Consider the following 20,503-nt stretch of genomic DNA (forward strand, 5'->3'; position numbering starts at 1 on the left):
AGAACAAAAGGCAGCCAACATCCAAAGAAGAGCTGTGGCGTGTTCTCGAAGAAGACGAGAGAACTATTCCTGAAGCATTCTTAAAGGAATTAAAAGAAAGCTTGCATTAGAGAGTTTAGGTTGTGCTAAACAATAAAGTTTCTCGTGTCTAATATTGACTTTTAAGTTTGTTAGAATTGTATCTAATTTAATTTAATAAATGGCTGCCCCATTGACTATTTTCCTAACAAAATATTAAAAAATTATAAGAGGCTCAGACTTTTGCACAGCAATATATTCCTTTGGTACCACTCAGAGTCCTAACGAAGAATTGCAGCTGCTTGCCTTATAATTTATTAGCAGGAACTCTGCAGCAGGTTTCAGTATATAAGTTTTAATAAGTTTTAGTTCTCTCCAAATTTGATTTGCTTAACCATTTTGACTTTTTCAAATTAAATTCCAACCTTGTGATATATCACAGTTCTTTTTCTAGTCATCCTTAAAGTGTTAATTCAACTTTCAAGGTTTCCAGCTTTTCTAGAGCTTCCAAAAAACCAAGTGAAGCATTGTCCCCAAAGTTGGGAATATGCTATTTCAGTTAAATTATTTTTCTCTTGTTTCAATCAGGTCTGCTGAAAAAAAATGAAAATATGGTGTTTTGACCAGGAGGAAGCCCTGAGGCAAACCCAGGACATGCTGGAGAAATGATCTCTCTCAGCTGTCCTGGGAACGCCTTGGTGTTCCTCCTGGAAAGGCTGGAGGAGGTGACCGGGGAGAGGGAGGTCCGGGCTTCTCTGCTTAGGCTGCTGCCCCCGTGACCAGGCCCCGGATGAATGGAAGACGATGGATGGATGAAAGTTGGCATAATCTTCCATTATGGTCCACTTTAATAAAATACTGCAACCAATAAAGACCTAAAAATATATCCTTATATTGATGCATCCCATGACTTTGGCAAAATGATACCAATCAAAACTCTCTATTAGCCTTTCAAACAATAATCAGTTCTCCCTCATGCATAACGAAAAGGCCCAGTCATAGCTGATGGAAGATGGAAAGGAGCAAAGAAAGACTGTTTTCAGCTTGTGATAAGAGAACATCTAAGAATCGCTGCGTGGACTTTGGCTCCCTGTTCTGTGCTTCCTTAGTAACAGCTTAAGCTGAAGACCAATAACTGTAGTCTGACAGTTTAAGAAAGCAAAAACTTTACCATATTTGTAAAATTAGTTCTACAGCACGAGAGTGGGTCAACATATCTATCGTATCTGTGGGAGAAAGAGTTGAAAGAGTTGTTGAGTTAAGCCAGGTTGCATTGCATCAGAATCAGAATCAGAATCAGAATACTTTATTGATCCCTGGGGGAAATTGTTTTTTGTTACAGTGCTCCATTTTAAACCAACATTAAGACAAGACAGACAATACACTAACTAAGAATAGTACAATATATACATATATATACATACATATATACATAAGTCACTCATAAATAAATAGTTGGAAAAGAAAATCAAGCCTGGTAGGTAGTAGTGGACAAGGGCTATTATTCTGTCATTAAAACAAATCAACTGAAAATGAATCCTGGCCAGGTCTCTCTTGTTAATGACATTTAAATCTCAATGAAACTTTTCACCTGGATGAAGGACAATATAGGAAGTATGACTATATGAGACTAGAATGGGAGACATTCCTCTTCCAAAAGTCCAGCAACTGGTCTCCTCAGTTTGTAGATGTTTAAGGAGAATTGTTAGATGGGGATGCTACAGTGGAAAGATGGGCCCTTTCCTAACTTTTCTGAGACATTTTGGTGCCATCAAATGCAAAACCAGTTAATATTTTTTCTAAACTTTTCTTACAATTCTGAGCTGTCCTCAACATCTGCAATGTTGCCTTCTGGTATTGTGAGCACCTCAGTTCTGACTACCTTCCCTTCCTTTGCTAGCATCCGACTACATTTCTCCAGTCCGAATGACATTCCAATGTCAATTGCGCCATTCGTAGTCAGTATACATAGCTAATCCTGTCAGTAATGTCACTGAGGGTGTTCAGGGATATGCTGAACATCAGTGAGGACAGAACATCTCCTTGGTAGATCCCACACTTGATGGTGACTTGTGCTACTGGCTTGAAGTTGGTCTCTAGTATTGTTCACCACATCTTCATTTAATTCCTGATGAAGGCTCTTAGGGTCCTGTTGATCTTGTACACTTCTAGGCATTCCAGGATCCAGGTGTGGGGCATTGAGTCATAGGCCTTCCTGTAGTCAATCCACAGATTGGTCTTGCAGTCTCGGGCGACTGCTCTGTCTGCCAGCTGCTGGTGTTAAACTCCTCTGGTATTCCTGGCAATTCCTTTCTGTACCACGCTCATGTATTGAGTCATGTGCCTGTTCTTCTTAGCTGCTACGATGCCTGACAAGAGCTTCCATGTGGTACTGAGGCAGGTTATACCTTTTGGGGATCCTTGGGACTCAGGACTGTCCAGCCTTCAGTTATCCATTCCAGGTGTGTCTCATCCATTACCAGCTGGTTCATTTGTGCTGCCAGACACTCACAGAGTGCAGTCAGCTTCTTCAGCCAGTTGGTGTGAATCATGTCAGAGCCTGATGCTGTCCAACTCTTCACTGCTGGAGACCCTTTCTCGGATCTTTGCCACTGTGATGTTCACTGGATCCTGTTCAGGGAGGTTGGTGTGGTCTACTCTTAGATCCACTAACCACTGAGCATTGTCGTTATAGGTTGGGTCCTTCTCACATATGCTCTTCCAGTATTGCTCCATTTCAAGCCTTGGTGGTGCTGTTCTCATATTGTTCCCCTGCCACTGAGAGCACAGCTTGGATAGCTCAGTGGAGCAGGGCTGGTTTATGCTCTTGCCTTCTATCTATGTCTATCTACAGTGGGGCAAAAAAGTATTTAGTCAGCCACCGATTGTGCAAGTTCCCCCACTTAAAATGATGACAGAGGTCAGTAATTTGCACCAGAGGTACACTTCAACTGTGAGAGACAGAATGTGAAAAAAAATCCATGAATCCACATGGTAGGATTTGTAAAGAATTTATTCGTAAATCAGGGTGGAAAATAAGTATTTGGTCACCTCAAACAAGGAAAATCTCTGGCTCTCACAGACCTGTAACGTCTTCTGGGCGTGGCTCAAGAGTTGGGAGTTCGCCTTGTAATCGGAAGGTTGCCGGTTTGAGCCCCGGCTTGGACAGTCTCGGTCGTTGTGTCCTTGGGCAAGACACTTCACCCGTTGCCTACTGGTGGTGGTCAGAGGGCCCGGTGGCGCCAGTGTCCGGCAGCCTCGCCTCTGTCAGTGCGCCCCAGGGTGGCTGTGGCTACATTGTAGCTTGCCATCACCAGTGTATGAATGTGTGTGTGAATGGGTGGATGACAGGTTGTGTAAAGCGCTTTGGGGTCCTTAGGGACTAGAAAAGCGCTATACAAAATACAGGCCATTTACCATTTACCATTCTGTAAGAAGCTTTTCTGTCCCCCACTCGTTACCTGTATGAATGGCACCTGTTTGAACTCATCATCTGTATAAAAGACACCTGTCCACAGCCTCAAACAGTCAGACTCCAAACTCCGCCATGGCCAAGACCAAAGAGCTTTCGAAGGACACCAGGAAAAGTATTGTAGACCTGCACCAGACTGGGAAGAGTGAATCTACAATAGGCAAGCAGCTTGGTGTGAAAAAATCAACTGTGGGAGCAATCATCAGAAAATGGAAGACATACAAGACCACTGATAATCTCCCTCGATCTAGGGCTCCACGCAAGATCTCATCCCGTGGGGTCAAAATGATCATGAGAACGGTGAGCAAAGATCCCAGAACCACACGGGGGGACCTGGTGAATGACCTGCAGAGAGCTGGGACCAAAGTAACAAAGGTCACCATCAGTAACACACTACAACGGCAGGGAATCAAATCCCGCAGTGCCAGACGTGTTCCGCTGCTGAAGCCAGTGCATGTCCAGGCCCGTCTGAAGTTTGCCAGAGAGCACATGGATGATACAGCAGAGGATTGGGAGAATGTCATGTGGTCAGATGAAACCAAAGTAGAACTTTTTGGTATAAACTCAACTCGTCGTGTTTGGAGGAAGAAGAATACTGAGTTGCATCCCAAGAACACCATACCTACTGTGAAGCATGGGGGTGGAAACATCATGCTATGGGGCTGTTTTTCTGCCAAGGGGACAGGACGACTGATCCGTGTTAAGGACAGAATGAATGGGGCCATGTATCGTGAGATTTTGAGCCAAAACCTCCTTCCATCAGTGAGAACTTTGAAGATGAAACGAGGCTGGGTCTTCCAACATGACAATGATCCAAAACACACCGCCCGGGCAACAAAGGAGTGGCTCCGTAAGAAGCATTTGAAAGTCCTGGAGTGGCCTAGCCAGTCTCCAGACCTCAACCCCATAGAAAATCTGTGGCGGGAGTTGAAAGTCCGTGTTGCTCGGTGACAGCCCCAAAACATCACTGCTCTCGAGAAGATCTGCATGGAGGAATGGGCCAAAATACCAGCTACTGTGTGTGCAAACCTGGTAAAGACCTATAGTAAACGTTTGACCTCTGTTATTGCCAACAAAGGTTATGTTACAAAGTATTGAGTTGTATTTTTGTTATTGACCAAATACTTATTTTCCACCCTGATTTACCAATAAATTCTTTACAAATCCTACCATGTGGATTCATGGATTTTTTTTTTCACATTCTGTCTCTCACAGTTGAAGTGTACCTCTGGTGCAAATTACTGACCTCTGTCATCATTTTAGGTGGGGGAACTTGCACAATCGGTGGCTGACTAAATACTTTTTTGCCCCACTGTATGTTTCCATGTTTGAAAACTGAGCAGTTGCCTGAGAGTGATTTATAATACTCAAGCTGGGAAATCAGACAAGGACTAAAATGTAAGAACTTTCAGTGTTTGTTTTCACCTTCAGCCAAACCATCCTAGTGTATGTGTCTGTACATGTGCACATATGTTCCACACAAGCCCCTCCATCCCCCGCCCCTCTCCTAGCCTTGGCTTTGAAGCCCACTACACACACCATCCTCTCGCTCAGCATGATGGCAGACAGCAGATCAGATAATTCTGTTGAGTTTGTGCGTTGGGGAGTCTGTGAAGATGTCACTACATAGGGTGGAGTTTCTGTTCCTGTAATTCCTGTAGTTGCTCCATTTAATATGCTCAAATAGAGTAGAAAACCGCTAAATAAGAACCAGTCCATTTACCATTTAAATGGACGTGTACTAACTGTCTCTCACTGTCCTGCAAGTGAGTCCATCATTCTATTGGTTCATGACAGCAGGAAGAGAGAATAAAAGAAACAATGTGGAAGAGAGCCAGAAAGCAATAATGATGATTAAATGCAGAGTGGTGTATGAAAATAGAGAGAGTGAAAACAGGTGTGCGAAGAAGAATGCCTCATTGCATTGAGTTGACCTCAGAAGTAGTTTATTGCAGTTTAACCAAGGGAAGGGTTCAGAGTCACCTGGTCCAGCCCTAACAAGCTGTATCAAAAAGGAACGTTTTAAGCTCAATCTTAAAATTAAAGTGGCAGTCTGTCTGGACTCTGGGTTTAACAGGGAGCCAATGAAGAGAAGCCAACATGGGGGACTCTCTTCTAGTCCCTGTCAGTGCTCTCACTGCAACATTCTGGATCAACTGAAGGCTTTTCAGGGAGTTTTTCACCGCATCCTAATAAAGAAATACAATACTCCCGAGGAGCATCTTCCTTGGAGGGCTCAACCCGGGGTAGCAGTCATGGCCTATTAAGGGCTCTGTTGGCTCTTAGGTGACTGTTTCCTCGTGGCTGCGTGGGTTACTGACCTGGTAGCCTGGCTGCCCCTGGGTGGGTCCGGGACGGGCGTGAGGTTCTGGGGGTGCTCCGTCTCTGGGCTGGGGCCCTGGCTGGGCCTCGGGGGCTTGGGTCCTGGTTGGTGTGTTGCCGAGGTTGTGGGCGGGTGGGTGTATGGGGGCCCAGCCCTGGTGCAGGGTGCTGCCAGTGCATCGAGCCACCTGGGGGGCTCTTCAACTGGTGGGGGAGGCTGTTACATCTTGCAGGAGCTCTCCTCTCTTCAGGAACTCACTCTGCAGGTGGGGGAGATACAGGAGAGGTGGAGGAAAATCTCAGCCTGGGCGTCTATTGTCTTGTGTAGTCTGGAAGATGAGTGGATGGTGGGGTGGGTGCAGTTTTCTCTGTGGTGGGGTCGGGTGGGCTGTCCCGGGCTCTGTGGGGCCAGGCGGCGCTGCTATGATGGGCCCCGGTCCGGATGGGCCTGGGCCCCCTTTCCCTGGCAGTGTGGGGGTGCCTACTGGGGTCAGCGGGGGAGCTGGCCCCAGGGAGGGGTCACTTGCCCCTCCCTTCCTTCCCTCTCCATCTCCAGCTGCCTCCCTCTTCCCGCTCCACCACAATCACCCACACATGCAGGGCCTTGGGGTCACTAGGGTGCAGGGGAGGCTACCCCCCCCCCTGTCCCCTTCTGGCTGCCTGTGCCTCAATTTTATCCCACAACTTAGACATTCACATTACTCACACTCTCATAACACATACATATAGGATCTTGGGGGTGGGCACGATACACGGAATCCAAAAGACCATCAGGGGGTACAACCTCACCCCTGGCCTGGGGGTCGCTCGGGCTACTTCGGGGGTGGGCGACCCCACATCTGGGACTCTCCTCAGCTCTTTCTGGGACAGTGGCGCAGCTGCCCCTCTGTTGGTCTTCCTTGGTCTCTTGTGTTCTGGGGGCCTCTGGATGTCTGGAGTTTTGATCTCCTCCACACCTGCTTCATACCCTGGAGGACGGGGCTGTGGCCCCCCCACACCCTCTAGCAAATCATTACATGAAGGAACGTTTTAAAAACAAGCGCGTCCATGCTCACAGGTGTACACACGGGTGCTCACACACACAAACTACACCCTTTTTGGCTCCTACCTCAAAGCACAGTGTGTTCTGTTGATCTTATGTGCTGCACAATAATATTTAGTATTTACTGTCATATTCCCATAGATCGTGATGTTGTTTATTATGTTGCTCTTTTTTTTCTTCTGCTTGTTTTCTTTTTTTTCTTTCTCAACAGGTGATCCAGGTGATTGATAGATGGATTTTTTTGTCTGCTTATTTTGTTTGTTTTTTGTTTTTTGTCCTTTATCCCCGTCCCTCTTCCCCGCTGTTTTTCTTTCCCTCTTTCTTTCTCCCCTTTCTTTTCCCCAGTCAAGTCTGGCCCGTATCTAACAAGTGAAAATAAAATAAAATAAAATAAACAATAAAAGGTGAATCAATTTGGTAAAGTAAATCCGTTGGGCATCTTTCTTTGCCTTTAGACAATAATTCTGATGGCAAAAGAGCCAAACGGGACAGGCCAAAAAAAAATAAAATAAAATACAATAGTCCTTCATAAAAGTAATACATTCATGGAACTAATTTTTCAGCATCACTCTGAGACAGGATGTTTCTAATTTTAGAGGTATTGTACAAATGAAAGAAAGCAGTCCTACATATTTGTTTAGTTTGCATGTCGAAGGACATATCTTGGTCAAAAATGATTCCAAGATTCCTCAAAGTGTTACTGGATGACAATGTAATGCCAGAGGAAGCATCTGGTTAGATACCATGTTTCTAAAGGCTTTTGTGTAGGGCTCCCCTTCCTCCTTGCAGTCACCATCTGCACTCGGACAATTTGCTCAGGGAGAGCTTACAGTGGCTGAGCTAACTTTGCCTGCACCAACTTAGCAACTTGATTTTCAAGTGTGTCTCGAAAGATTCCTTTTTGATAAAGCATATACTTAGGATTGGATCCAGTGAGCCTGAACCATCCCTTAGTTATGCTGCTAAGCTCAGGCTGGTAGGTGAGTTTCAGTGATGCAAATAATAAACAGACATTTACACAAACAGATTTTAGCTGAATGAATTTTAATTTAATGTCAGTTCCACATATATCCTTTTAGAATTAACATATGCAAAACTTGTATGTGCAGACTGGCTTTGCAAGGCCTCATCCAATTAACAGTAAACTGCAGAATTATTCCCATTCTTCCTGTGTTTATTCTGTGAGTTGCCTTAGGGCTATTGATGTCTTAGGGTTTTGTGCTTCATGCGGCTAGGAAAAAGGTGGAGATGATAAAAAGTTGTGTTTCCACCAAACTAACTGTGTTTAACTGAGACTAACTAGAGATTGTGGGTCCATCCACAGGTCTTAAGCCAGGCTCTAACGCATCTGTTATTGTGATAGCAGATGGGCTGGAGGTCAGACCGTAGCTGACCTGGGATCAGCCCAGCTCTCCAACCACAGAGAGCAGCAATCCCTTCAGGGAGCACTAACTCACGTTCGACATTGAGTTTGGGTAAGGACCCCCCCCCCCCCCCCCACACACACACACACACACACACACACAAATTCACAGCACTGAAGCTACTGCTGTTTACACACTTCATGCACAGACACACACACACACACACAACCAAGCAGAAGCCAACACACCATCTGCCGCCCCTGTGTTTGAGTTCCAAATCCCAGTTATCAACAAAACACACAGAAGACCTCCAAACTATTCCCTTGGATAGACCAGAAGAAGAACTCTCACACACAGTCACATATGCGCACACTGCACACACACCTCTGCATCCAGATCAGATGGAACCAGGCGGATGGAGTCCAGGTAAGTTGCTCATTTTTCATTAAATGTGACAGAAGAAGTGAGATGGGTTTTCTTACTTCTTTCACAAAGTTCATTCACCTCACACATTTCTAATCCTCTTCATCTCTCTCCCTCCTCTGACCTGGGATGATCTCCTTTCCTTCCTGCTCTGAGCTGCTTTTTTTTCACACTTATCATCAAAGCAGGTTTACGATGCACATTTCACTGGCCTCATTGCTCTTCATAGACGTCATCATCTGTCACTAGAGATCAATACTGATAAGAAATTCTCTCCGTGTCTCTCTCTTGCTCTGTGCCTACTGGAAGGACTCCTGTTGCTCAAAGAACACACCCCTGCAGTGCTGGGAAATCATCAACGATAGGTGAAAAACACCTGACACTAAGTGTGTGCGTGCACATGTGCAAATTATAGAAGTCTACAGCACAGCAATACCAGCATTTGAAATATCTCACTTGTGCAGCACCCAGTGCTGCTTCTACAATAAACAATAATTAAAGGTTTAACATTCATTTTACGTTAAAATTGCGTGCACAGCAACAGACGACCAAGTCTGACAATTTGTGCAAATGACACTAAGAAAGGAGTTGCTCTCTCTTTAACACCAACAGTTTCTAAACATCACAACACAATTTTAACTCGTCTGATGCAGTGCAAAAAATATAGAAACTGCAAAGTATACATAGGACAAAAAAAGGTAGTGCACAACAAAAATTAAAACAACAGGTAGTGCCGAGCTTCTGGTGAGTTTGGACCATGCTGAAAAGAGTGTTAGATTGACTTTCACTGTTCCTGTCTACTTCCTGGCAGACCTTACTCAGCTTCAATCTGGGGCTCTTAAAAATACACAAAAACTGTATTATCCTCTTAACCCTGTCTATTAATATTACAGACAGGCAGGAATGATAATATTTACTGCCTACCTACTCCATTAATATTAGTGTGGTATTCTGAACCACAGCTGCGAGGCAAAACAACCATCTTGATTGTGCTTTGATTCTGATTTTTTAAATTTTGTACAGTTTCTGAAATCTTCCACTTTTTTTGCTGCTACAGTGACACAGCACATTAATGATCAAGGAACTGACCTCCCAGACCATTGTCCATTCGGTGGGTGAGGTTTAGGTATTGTGCAAATGTCCTGTTTATAAGGTTGGAAAGCTGCAGTCAGCTGAGACTGAAGACGTCACCTGGATGATGATGAAATGTTTCTCCCACTGAAAACGTCCAGATGAACAGAATCAACCTTTTGGGATATGTGCTGTATGAAATGATACTACAGTAATGTTACTTACAGTGACAGTGCACTGCCACTTCATTAGGTACAGCTGTATTCATTCTACAGTAACAAACTTTTTGCTGAACCTAATCAGACTGCAGGCTGCCGGTTTAGGTTTCTTACATGCTTCAACTCTTATGTTCACATAATTTTTACTGTCTTTCTCTGTTTCTCAGTATGATCATACAGTATGGGTAACATTCACAGTCTCTGCCATTGTATTAAGTACACTTTTTAGTTGCATGTGAAGAAATTGCTGAACTTAGGATAATTTTGACATGTCTAAAGTTTATGCTCCGTGATGGCTCTATTGTTTTTAAGGGGGTTTAGAAGCAATTACTTCGTGTCATTTACTGGCTCAGTGACACAGTTACTCTGACCATCTGTTACTGTTGTCTGCTGAAGGTCGCCAGTTTGTGTACCATGACATTCTTCTCAATATGAACTAACATTATGAGTAACATAAAGACATCAATGGTCAACACTTTATTAGGTACACCTGTTTTCACTCTACAGCAACAACCTGTTTACCTGCAACTTTTTACTGCCACCAACAGCGAGTCGGTAGAAAAATCCTGCTGCAATTCCTCCACAAATTGCACGTTTTAGTTGCTAAATGCTAACTGGTTAAAGTTACGTGTTCAACAGGCAGGTTAACATTTATGATAGTTGTTTAAAACTTCAATGCTATTGAAATAGGGGTTTCATCTGAAATTAGACCATTTGTAACATCTTTAGCACATTTTCTGCTCGGACCTACATAAAAAGCGTACATATGAGCGCTGTGAAATAGCACTGTAAAATATTAGCTTCACATAACAAATGTGTGCAAAAGTTTTAGGCAGGTGAGGGGAAAAACTGCTGTAAACAAAGAACGCTTTCAAAAGTGGAAGTGTCCTATCCACAGATCCTCTGTGTCGTTGAGCTGGTGGTACCATAGGAGGAAACAATTTCTGCCTCAAATTGGCTGGCAGAGGGTGGGGTGCAGGGGCTTTGTTGCCAGTACAACAGCAGAACTGCTTAGAGAGAATGGGATCAGAGGACAGGCGCAACGGCAGGCTATAAGAGAACTAGCTAACACTGCTGAGAGGACCAGTCACTGGCTATGGTTAAAAATGGCTGACATCACTTGGGCAGCTACGGCAGTCAGCTAACCGCGAGAAAAAAGAAAATATTCTGCTCTTCTCTGCTCTGCTCTTCTTCCCTTTTCTGGGAGGCAGTGGGGGAGGTGTGGGAAGCCGGATCGGGCGCCCCCCTTCCGGCTCTGCGCTCTTCTATCTTGTCCCTCTTGTCTTACTTCTCTCTGTCACCTTTTCTGTCCCTTTGAGGAAGTGAGGCTCTATAAATGCTAAAGGGGTGAGTATTATTTCTCAGTTGCAGTGAATAGATTAGAAAGAATAAGAGAAATAACAATCTAAGATAAACCAGTGACACACTCCAGGGCCTGATCAACCCTGGCAGAGCCTCCTTGGATGAGGGTGTCTGGTGATAATGGCCAAAACACCCGATGAATCCAAGGTCCACTACTGATGATGTGTCCCAAATGTTAATATGATAACCTAGATCAGATCTCTAATCCCCCCAAAAAATGGCAGATGAGCTTGGGTAAAAGACCCAACGTTGAGGCACACCATGATGTGCGCTGCTGGTAAAGTTTCCGGGCTGCCTTTCCTCATAACAACCATCCCTCAAGATTCTCACCATGTAAAGCAAAGCATTGTCAGGAACTACAACATCTAGTCCTTTTCCTGAATGTGGATGTAGGCTTCCTCACATCCTTCGGTCTCTTCACTTAATCCCAGACACACTCAATGATGTTGAAATCAGGGCTGTGTGGGAGCCAAACCATCACTTCCAGTACTTCTTTATGCTGAAGATAGTTCTTAATGACTTTGGCTGTGTGTTTGGGGTCGTACATTTGGGCCCAATAAACAATCATTTATATTTGTGAAAGCTTTCTTTGTTTACAGCATTTTTTCACACCTGCCTAAAAATTTTGCACAGTGCTGTATATATATAGAGATTTTTTTTTCCTTTTGAAAAAATGGTCCGTTGACTCACTTTCAAATCATTCTTTTGTATATCAAAATATTAGTTAAAACCCTGAAATTGTTAACGAATTGATTTGGTACAGGTGCAACAAACAAATACGAATTATTTTTCCTCATATTTGCTAGTTAAAATATGAGGGGAAATCCTTCAAGCCCTCCTACAAAAAAAACAATACGCATTTCACATTGGAAAAGACAGCTACTGGCAATTTCTCAATTGTATGTAGTTATATTTCACAATGATGCAAAATAAAGCATGTAGAATACTTTTCAACATTAATTTCTTAGTAACATAAATAAAGAAAAAGCTATTTTCATTCAACTTCAATGCTGGATTAAGGATATAGGATAAATTGCATAACAAGAAAAATATTAATAGATTGTCAAATCCAAATAAAACTAAATTCTGGACTTTCTACATGGCACTCTAATTAGAAAATAGAAAATAATTGTTATTAAATATGTGCAGATTTTTCGCTTTCAAGCACTAGGATATCTCAAATCATCAAATCAAATTTTTAGAAGATTTTTTGTTAAACCTCCATTTGGCATAAAAAAATTAGTGTTCAAAGTCTGGATACACGACTACCATACTACGTGAAGTAACTGCTGAAAATCTACTAGTGAATGCAGCATTACAGACAGTCTGTACTGCAAAAATCAAACCAACCAACCAGCTGATCTACACCACGGCAAGAGTAGTCGTTGACATGGTTGGCTACAGGATGAACAGCCACAAAGAGCAGGACCCTCCATGGAGAAGAAGACTAGAGGCCAAGAGCAAAACAGCATGGGGGGGAAGTTAGCCAACAATCAGAAATGCAGAAAGGTGTGATGAATGGGTGCCCTATTAACCCGCTCAGTTTTCTGCCATTTTCAGTCAGAACTGTGTCATTCCTCTGTCTATGTGCAATCTCACTGAGGAGCTTAGCTCATGTTTTCACTCCAACTGCCACACTGTGGCTCCGCTGAAAACCAGGAGGCCTGAAACTAAATCTGAACCCTGGCTGTCAGACACGAGTGCCGCAGAGCTGAGTGCAAGTACAAAAAGGACAATCTGCAGGTGTCACTTCAAAGGGATTGCTGAAATCATTATCAGCAACCAGTGAAAGATGGCAAAAGAAAATAGTTATCTGCTATTATTCTGTCAAACTGTGACAAACCTCACGTTTTATTTAAGACGAATGCCTCACGGAGAGTTTGCATTGAATCCTCTCCTGCTGTTTGTGAAAGCTTCTCTTTTTTTATTGGTGAAGTCATTTCCACAAAGACTCAGATCATCTGCTGATGACCCCTCAGTGTCTGTCCCCTGTCCTGTTGTTATCAACAAGTTTAAGCCTGTGACTTCGTTCTCTTTACAGGAGATTGATGATCACTTGAAACCATTCGGTTCATTAAATGATGCTGTACCTTCTTATCTATTTAAAGAGGTGTTTCCCACTGTAGGGCCGTCTGTTCTAGCAGTGGTCAATAGCAGTCTGCCTTTTTGGAATAACATTCTAGAGGTTTTCCACTCTGGTTTCAGAACTTAATACAGCACTGAAACCGCTCTTTTACGAGTTTTAACAACTGCTACTGACTCTGGCGATTGTGTTGTTCTTAACCTTTTAAATTTAACTGTTGCATTTGACACAGTGGATCTTGAAATTTTACTCTCTTGTTGGGACCAGATCATTATTATCAGGAAGTCCTAAAAACTCCCTGAAAAGCCTTCAGCTAATCCAAAATGCTGCAGCAAGAGTCCTGACAGGGACTAGAAAGCGAGAGCAGATTTCTCCTGTTTTGGCTTCCTGTTAAATCCAGAATTCAAAATCCTGCTCCTCACATACAAGGTCTTAAATAATCAGGCCCCATCTTATCTTAATGACCTTGTAGTACCATATCACCCTATTAGAGCACTTCGCTCTCGCTCTGCAGGCCTACTTGTTGTTCCTAGAGTATTTAAAAGTAGAATGGGAGGCAGAGCCTTCAGTTTTCAGGCCCCTCTTCTGTGGAACCAGCTTCCAGTTTGGATTCAGGAGACAGACACTATCTCTACTTTCAAGATTAGGCTTCAAACTTTCCTTTTTGCTAAAGCATATAGTTAGGGCTGGACCAGGTGACCCTGAATCCTCCCTTAGTTATGCTGCAATAGACGTAGGCTGCCGGGGACTCCCATGATGCACTGGGTGTTTCTTCTTCACTCACTATGTATTAACAGACCTCTCTGCATTGAATCATATCTGTTATTAACCTCTGTCTCTCTTCCACAGCATGTCTTTTATCCTGTCTTCCTTCTCTCACCCCAACCAATCACAGCAGATGGCCCCGCCCCTCCCTGAGCCTGGTTCTGCTGGAGGTTTCTTCCTGTTAAAAGGGAGTTTTTCCTTCCCACTGTCACCAAAGTGCTGCTCATAGGGGGTCATATGATTGTTGGGTTTTTGTTGGGCTGTATAAATAAAATTGAATTGAATTGAACCAGTGCATGAACATCAAGGGCATAGCCCTGGAGTTATTTAGATCCGACTTAGCAGATTGAACTTTCTGTGGTCGCCTTGGTGACTACAAATACTCCTCCACTCCTTTTCAGGGCTCAGTTTGATTATTTTCATGAACCCAGATTTTTGTCCTTCTTAAAAAGAATGAAGCATATTCTGCTAGATTGCTGCTCAAGTGTCTTGAAAACATAAAGGCCTGGATGGCTCTCAACTTTTTAAATTTTAATGAGAAAAAGTCAGAAGTGATGGTGTTTGGTGATAACACTCAACCTGGGTTCCTTTGTTCAGTACGTAGAGTAGAGCTCCTGGTGATCTGAGATGGAATGAGCCTTTATGAGGTGTTTTGACAGTTCAGTAAAGTCTTGCTAAGTGTTCTGAACATCAACTACTGGTCAAATCTTTAACTGCTAGTGGGGGGGGGGGGGGGGGGCTGTGTGCCTGCCCCTCCATAGTGGTGCTATGTGATGTGACAGCTAAAGGAGGGAAAGAAACTAATGAATGTTTGTTTTGTTTTGTTTTTGTACAGTCCAATAACACAAACTAAGCAACCCAACGAGGCAACAGTAAAGAAACAACTCCCCTGTTTTGCAACGTAAAGTTGGTGTTTTTGTCAATTAAGTCTGGTGAACTGTAGCAGCTTCACTTCCTTGTTAAAAAGAAGCAGATCAAGAAGTTGTCACGGTCCGCTGTGACAGACCGTGCGGTGGTGTGTATGGTGGACCCAGGTGCGAACACAGGTGAGCAGGCGGGAGTGAACTTTAAACAAAAGCGAGCCTTTATTGTGGCTGATGACAAGGTATACAAATACAGCAGGGATAGCGTGGCTAAACAGAAACCTAAACTGGGAATAACTAAGGTAAAGCTATGACTAAGAATACGATAGACCGGGCATGGAAACATAGAGGGTGGAAACACAGACGACGCGACACAGACTACATGAAACACAGAGACTAAATACACAAGAGGGATGATCAGGGGAAGTGGCCACACATGGGAACACAGCTGACACAGATAAACATAACAAGACATGGCAGGAGTAAACAACACTGACGGGAGACTGTCAAAGTAAAACAGGAAGTACACAGAGGTGCAAACAGGAGGAGAGAGAGAGCACGGGCATAGTGGGCTGGGGAAACATGGAATGAAACACGAGGGGAGATGAGGGCTCACAGATACATAGAGGGGCACACAGGGGATAAGAGTCACAAGGGGAAGTCAAATAAGGAACAACATAACAGGACAACTCAGGAAACATGACCTAAATAAGGAACGAAATACAAAAACACAAGGAACTGAGAATACTGGGCCCGCATGGCCCAGGACCATGACAGAAGTGAAAATGTCTTATATACAGTGCTCAAGTCATGATGACTCTTTTAGGTTACTTCGGGGCGCCACAGAAGTACATTGCTTTAGGTTTTGCGCCAGCTGCCACTGCTCTCTGCTCTCTGCTTGGGAAAGTGCCTACTGTCATCTACTGGAGTTAACAAATTGTGTGGATCAAACTCACACATAACTGACTGAAAATAGTTTACCCAGTGAAAGTATTATTATTTAAACCATGTTTTTTTAAGTTTTAAATGTTGATGAGAAAAGGTGATGGTGTGTGGTGATAACAGTCAGACCCCATTTGTTGATCTGGGGTCTCAGTACATGAAGCCAACTGTCACAAACCATGGGGTTAAAGTGGACGCTGAACTTCAGTTTGAGAGTCAGATCATGGCCCTGATTAAATCGAGCTTTTTACAAGTCTTGTCGGTTTTTAAACCTCTTCTTAAAACCCTTCTTCTCCATGGCCTGTAACATCTGTGATATGTTGATTGTGCTACAGCTCGTGATTTTTAAATATAACCTATGCAAATTAATGAAATCCTTAATTTTTTAAAAATAAAATAACAATAATAATGTATTGTTCCTTACAACACTGAAAATACTACAAAAATATGGAATTATGTAGCAGAGAAAAATGATAAATAGTTGTAAGTAGGTCTTATATTTTAGATTCGTGAAAGTAGCCACACTTTGCTTGGTTGACAGTGCTGTTAGTGACCCTCGGCCTTCTCTCAATGAGCTTGATGATGTAGTCACCTGAAATGGTTTCACTTCACAGGTGTGAAGGTGTCAGGGTTCATTTGTGGAATTTCTTGCCTTCCTAATGAGATTGGGAGCATCAACCCTATTAAGAAGACAACAACACTCCATCGTTACTTTAGGAACTGAAGGTCAGTCAGTCTGGAAAATTGCTGAAACTTTGAATGTGCAGCCGCAAACACCATCAAGTGATATAATGAAACTGGCTCACATGAGGACCGCCCCCGGAAAGGAAGTCCAAGAGTCACAAACATACCTCCAGGCTGTGTAAGGGCTATTTGATCAAGAAGGAGAGTGATGGAGTGCTGCACCAGATGGCCAGACCTCCAAAGTCACCTGACTTAAATCCAACTGAGATAGTTTTGGGATGAGATGGACCACAGAGTGAAGGCAAAAGTACCAACCAGTGCTCAGAATCTCTGGGAACTCCATCGAGACTGCTGGAAAGCCATTTCAGGTGACGACCTCATGAAGCTCATGGAGAAAATGCCAAGAGTGTGCAAAGCAGCAATCAAAGCAAAGGGGGCTGCTACGAAGAATCTAAAATATAAAAGTTATTTCACACTTTTATGTTTGCTGCATAATTCCATATTTGTCCATTCATAGTTTTGATGCCTTCAGTGAGAATCTATAATGATGCCATGAAAGTAAAGAAAAACCATTAAATGAGAAGGTGTGTTCAAACATTTAGTGTATATACGTGTACACTACCAATCACTTCATCCTAAAACAACTGAGATATATTTTCTCTACATAACTCCATCGCTCGCTCATCTTTCCTGCACTAAACTGATTTAAAAAAAACATAACTCGACATAATAACAAGTAATTTTATTTATAATTGATATAAATAAAATAACTTGACATTTCTCATATCTGAAAGGACACCCTCCTCAAATGTGTTTCTAACCCTATAATACCCTCAGTATCATATTTGATACACGAGTTTCTGAGACCTGTTTCATCAGCATGATCAATACTTTCCATCATTTCAAAATTTTATGGACTAAACTCTTTTTTTTTTGTCTAAAATTAACATTGTTGTTAAATAAAAGTTGCCAAAAATACAAAATGTATCAAATGCGATACACAAATTATATAATAAATATATAATAAAAATATATCATACACAACATAATATAGCAACAAAAAATGTGGATTTTGTTATTAAAGGTTAATAAACATCTCAGTTCCAAAAAATCTGAATTTTCAAGCTATTTTTTGATGGGTTGAGTCTTACAGGGATAATATTCCACAAAGATATTCTGATGAATTTTGTGAAAACTTTGTGAAAACAAAAGATTATAACATTACAGAGGTTGACTAAAATCATTATATGTCCACACCATGTGCAAAAGGTTATAAACATTCAGTATTTCCGTTTGATACAGCAGTAATCTAGCACCGCCTACAAATGTAAGATATTCTAAAGCAGCACAAAGCCCTGTTGTTCTGCAGTATCGAGGGGTTAAAAATTCTCCAAGTATTTCCTGATGAGAGCTTCATTTAAAAAAAGTATCCGTATCAGTTTATGCCTTCAAGAAAAAACATACCAGCAGTGTATGTGGGCCCTGTCATACACCCTCCTACTATTAAAAAAAATAAAATGCACACAAACACACATATCTGGGTGCACACACACATATGCGCATTTCTGACATATATATTGACTATATATAACAACTATGTAAACAACAACTATTTAAAACTATGGATTACTATGACAAAAATATGAATAGAAACCACTCATATAGCCAGAAATGCAACTATCCTGCAAAAAATGTTAAGAAATTTTAAAATGTGACTGGAAAGATACACAAACTAAAGCTTCAAATTATTTGTGCATATTGGACCTTCATTCATTGAAGCAGTTCAGCAGAATGCTCAGTTCAGTTTAAGCAGTTTTTATTTATAGAGCCAATTAAAGCATTTTACACTGTGAGGTGAAATTCAACTGAACTCTAACGTCTAACTGAAACTGATTCGTCATCCTGTTACCTTCTAGATGATGTCAGGAATTTCCCACCTTTAGTGTTATCTTACAGCAATTAACTGTTCAAATCTTGTCCCGCTAACAGCCAAATATGGGCTCATTCACACGGAGGTGCTCACAGAAGTTCACATTTTCACAATCTGATGAAACAACAACCAAGTTCTATACAAAAAGCATGATATAGAACGTGTTTAGAAAGCTCTTCTGCACTGTTACCCAGTGAAGACAGGCCAGTGTATTTACACCTTTGTTCTATGCAGGCTTCTCCGCTTTCCCTAAACTAAACTACTGTTTAGCTACATGTGATTTTAACTTTACCTACACGCATAGTTTCTGCTGGATGCATTTGTGTAAAATGTAGTTAAATTATTCATTATGTGCTATCTATGGCTTTTTTCATTTTGATAAAAGTATATCACAATATCCAAAGCTAAAGACTAAAGACCAACTTTAAAATCTTACATATATAAGATTTAATATGACACTATAATTTGAACCTCTATATCTCTTATAATATAAATAAATTTCATTCTAATTTGATCCTTATAGGAGTCTGATGTATATCAGTCTGTGGGTTTACGGGTCAATACTGTGACTATCAGGTATTTTTTGCCTTTCAAAACGCCTCTATGAAACTTCAATTTCTTGCTTGAGCTAAGAGAACAGAAACAAAGCCAAAAACTGAGTTTTTTAAGAAAGATAAAAGCGAACTAGTATTGAGGATTAAGTAGTGGGCAGCATCCGCATCCATATTCAGACAGTCTTTCCATCGCTGATGTTCAAAACAATGAAACTGACCAAGCGAACCCAAATCTTCGCATCGAAGTTATGCAAATGCATAATAATCATTAAAACAAAACAACAGAGGCTCGCCGAACCAAAATGTGAGGCTATGAAATGACTTTTCACTCTCCATTCTCTTCTCCATTTCACTTTGGTGACAAAGAGCATCTAGACAAAGACTGTTGTGTTTTTCTTCAGGTGTTTCCCTGAAGAGTTCTCTCACTTGTGACAATAATTAAACCACTGGACCTACCTGAGAGGTAAAGAACGAGCGCAAATCCGTTCAGAATCATGGTGGTCTTGTTCGGGCCACCCATTGGCGGACGGGGAGGGGGGAATTAAAAAGGAGGATGTGGGACGGGACGCGGTGCGTTCTCGGCTAGTCCGTGGTGCGTTCTCGGCTAGTCCAACAGCACCGCTCAGTAAGACACACAGCCCGCTGCTACATTTACCGCACTGACACTATCCGTGCGTCCCCTGTTCTCTGCCCTGCGACGAGAAAGTCCTTTAAGTTTCAGTCTCCAGAGAAAAGAAAGGAGAAGCCTCGGAGGAAGGTCTCGGTGCAAAGTACGCGCCAGCGAGAACGCTCCGAGAGGGAGATTGTGACTGCTGTTGTGCCAAAGGTTCGCTTTCACGCAGCTCTGCTCGGAGAATTCAACTGGATGGAGCAAATGTGACTGGGCTACAGCTGTGCACACAGACAGTCATAACGCGGCTTCGTTTGGTCCCGGTGCATTCTGCGATCACAATGCTGACAAACGGCGGATGTTGGGGTTATAAACTGGTGATATCCCTCCTCCTACACCCCCTGAGATCATCATCATCATCATCACCACCACCACCTTTAGGAACTGGCGGATGAAAACAGTCCTTTACTTAGGTCATTGTAAAGAGGGTAGTCACGCTGTAAACTGCTTTTCCTATTTCTGTAACCACCAAACACTGCGCACAGCCTCAACTCACTTTGGCCCAGCGACATTTATTCTCAGTTCTAATTATAAAATCACAAACATGCGCATTTACACTAACATCACTGAAGTAGTCAAATATTCGACCGTTTAATAATTTGGATGCTAGAATATCTACACACCAAAAAAAAAAAAAAAGACAATTGATGCAACTTTCGACCATCAGAATTAGTTCTGTAGAATTAGATCACGGAAACGGTTTTGCATCCTGTAATGACT

The 20,503-nt window shown here is 42.4% G+C and overlaps 1 protein-coding gene across 1 annotated transcript in view; it reads right to left on the minus strand.

Moving 5' to 3' along the window:
• The window catches only part of LOC113030172 (GDNF family receptor alpha-4-like), an 81,016-nt gene extending 60,964 nt beyond the window's left edge, over window positions 1–20,052 (minus strand). Inside the window, exon 1 of the mRNA XM_026181348.1 lies at window positions 19,570–20,052. Within this exon, the coding sequence (XP_026037133.1) occupies window positions 19,570–19,633 (64 nt within the window). The 5' untranslated portion in view covers window positions 19,634–20,052. The remainder of the gene's footprint in view (window positions 1–19,569) is intronic.
• Window positions 20,053–20,503: the final 451 nt, after the last annotated feature.

Source organism: Astatotilapia calliptera, chromosome 2 (assembly GCF_900246225.1).
Source record: "Astatotilapia calliptera chromosome 2, fAstCal1.2, whole genome shotgun sequence".
Classification (NCBI taxonomy): Eukaryota; Metazoa; Chordata; class Actinopteri; order Cichliformes; family Cichlidae; genus Astatotilapia; species Astatotilapia calliptera.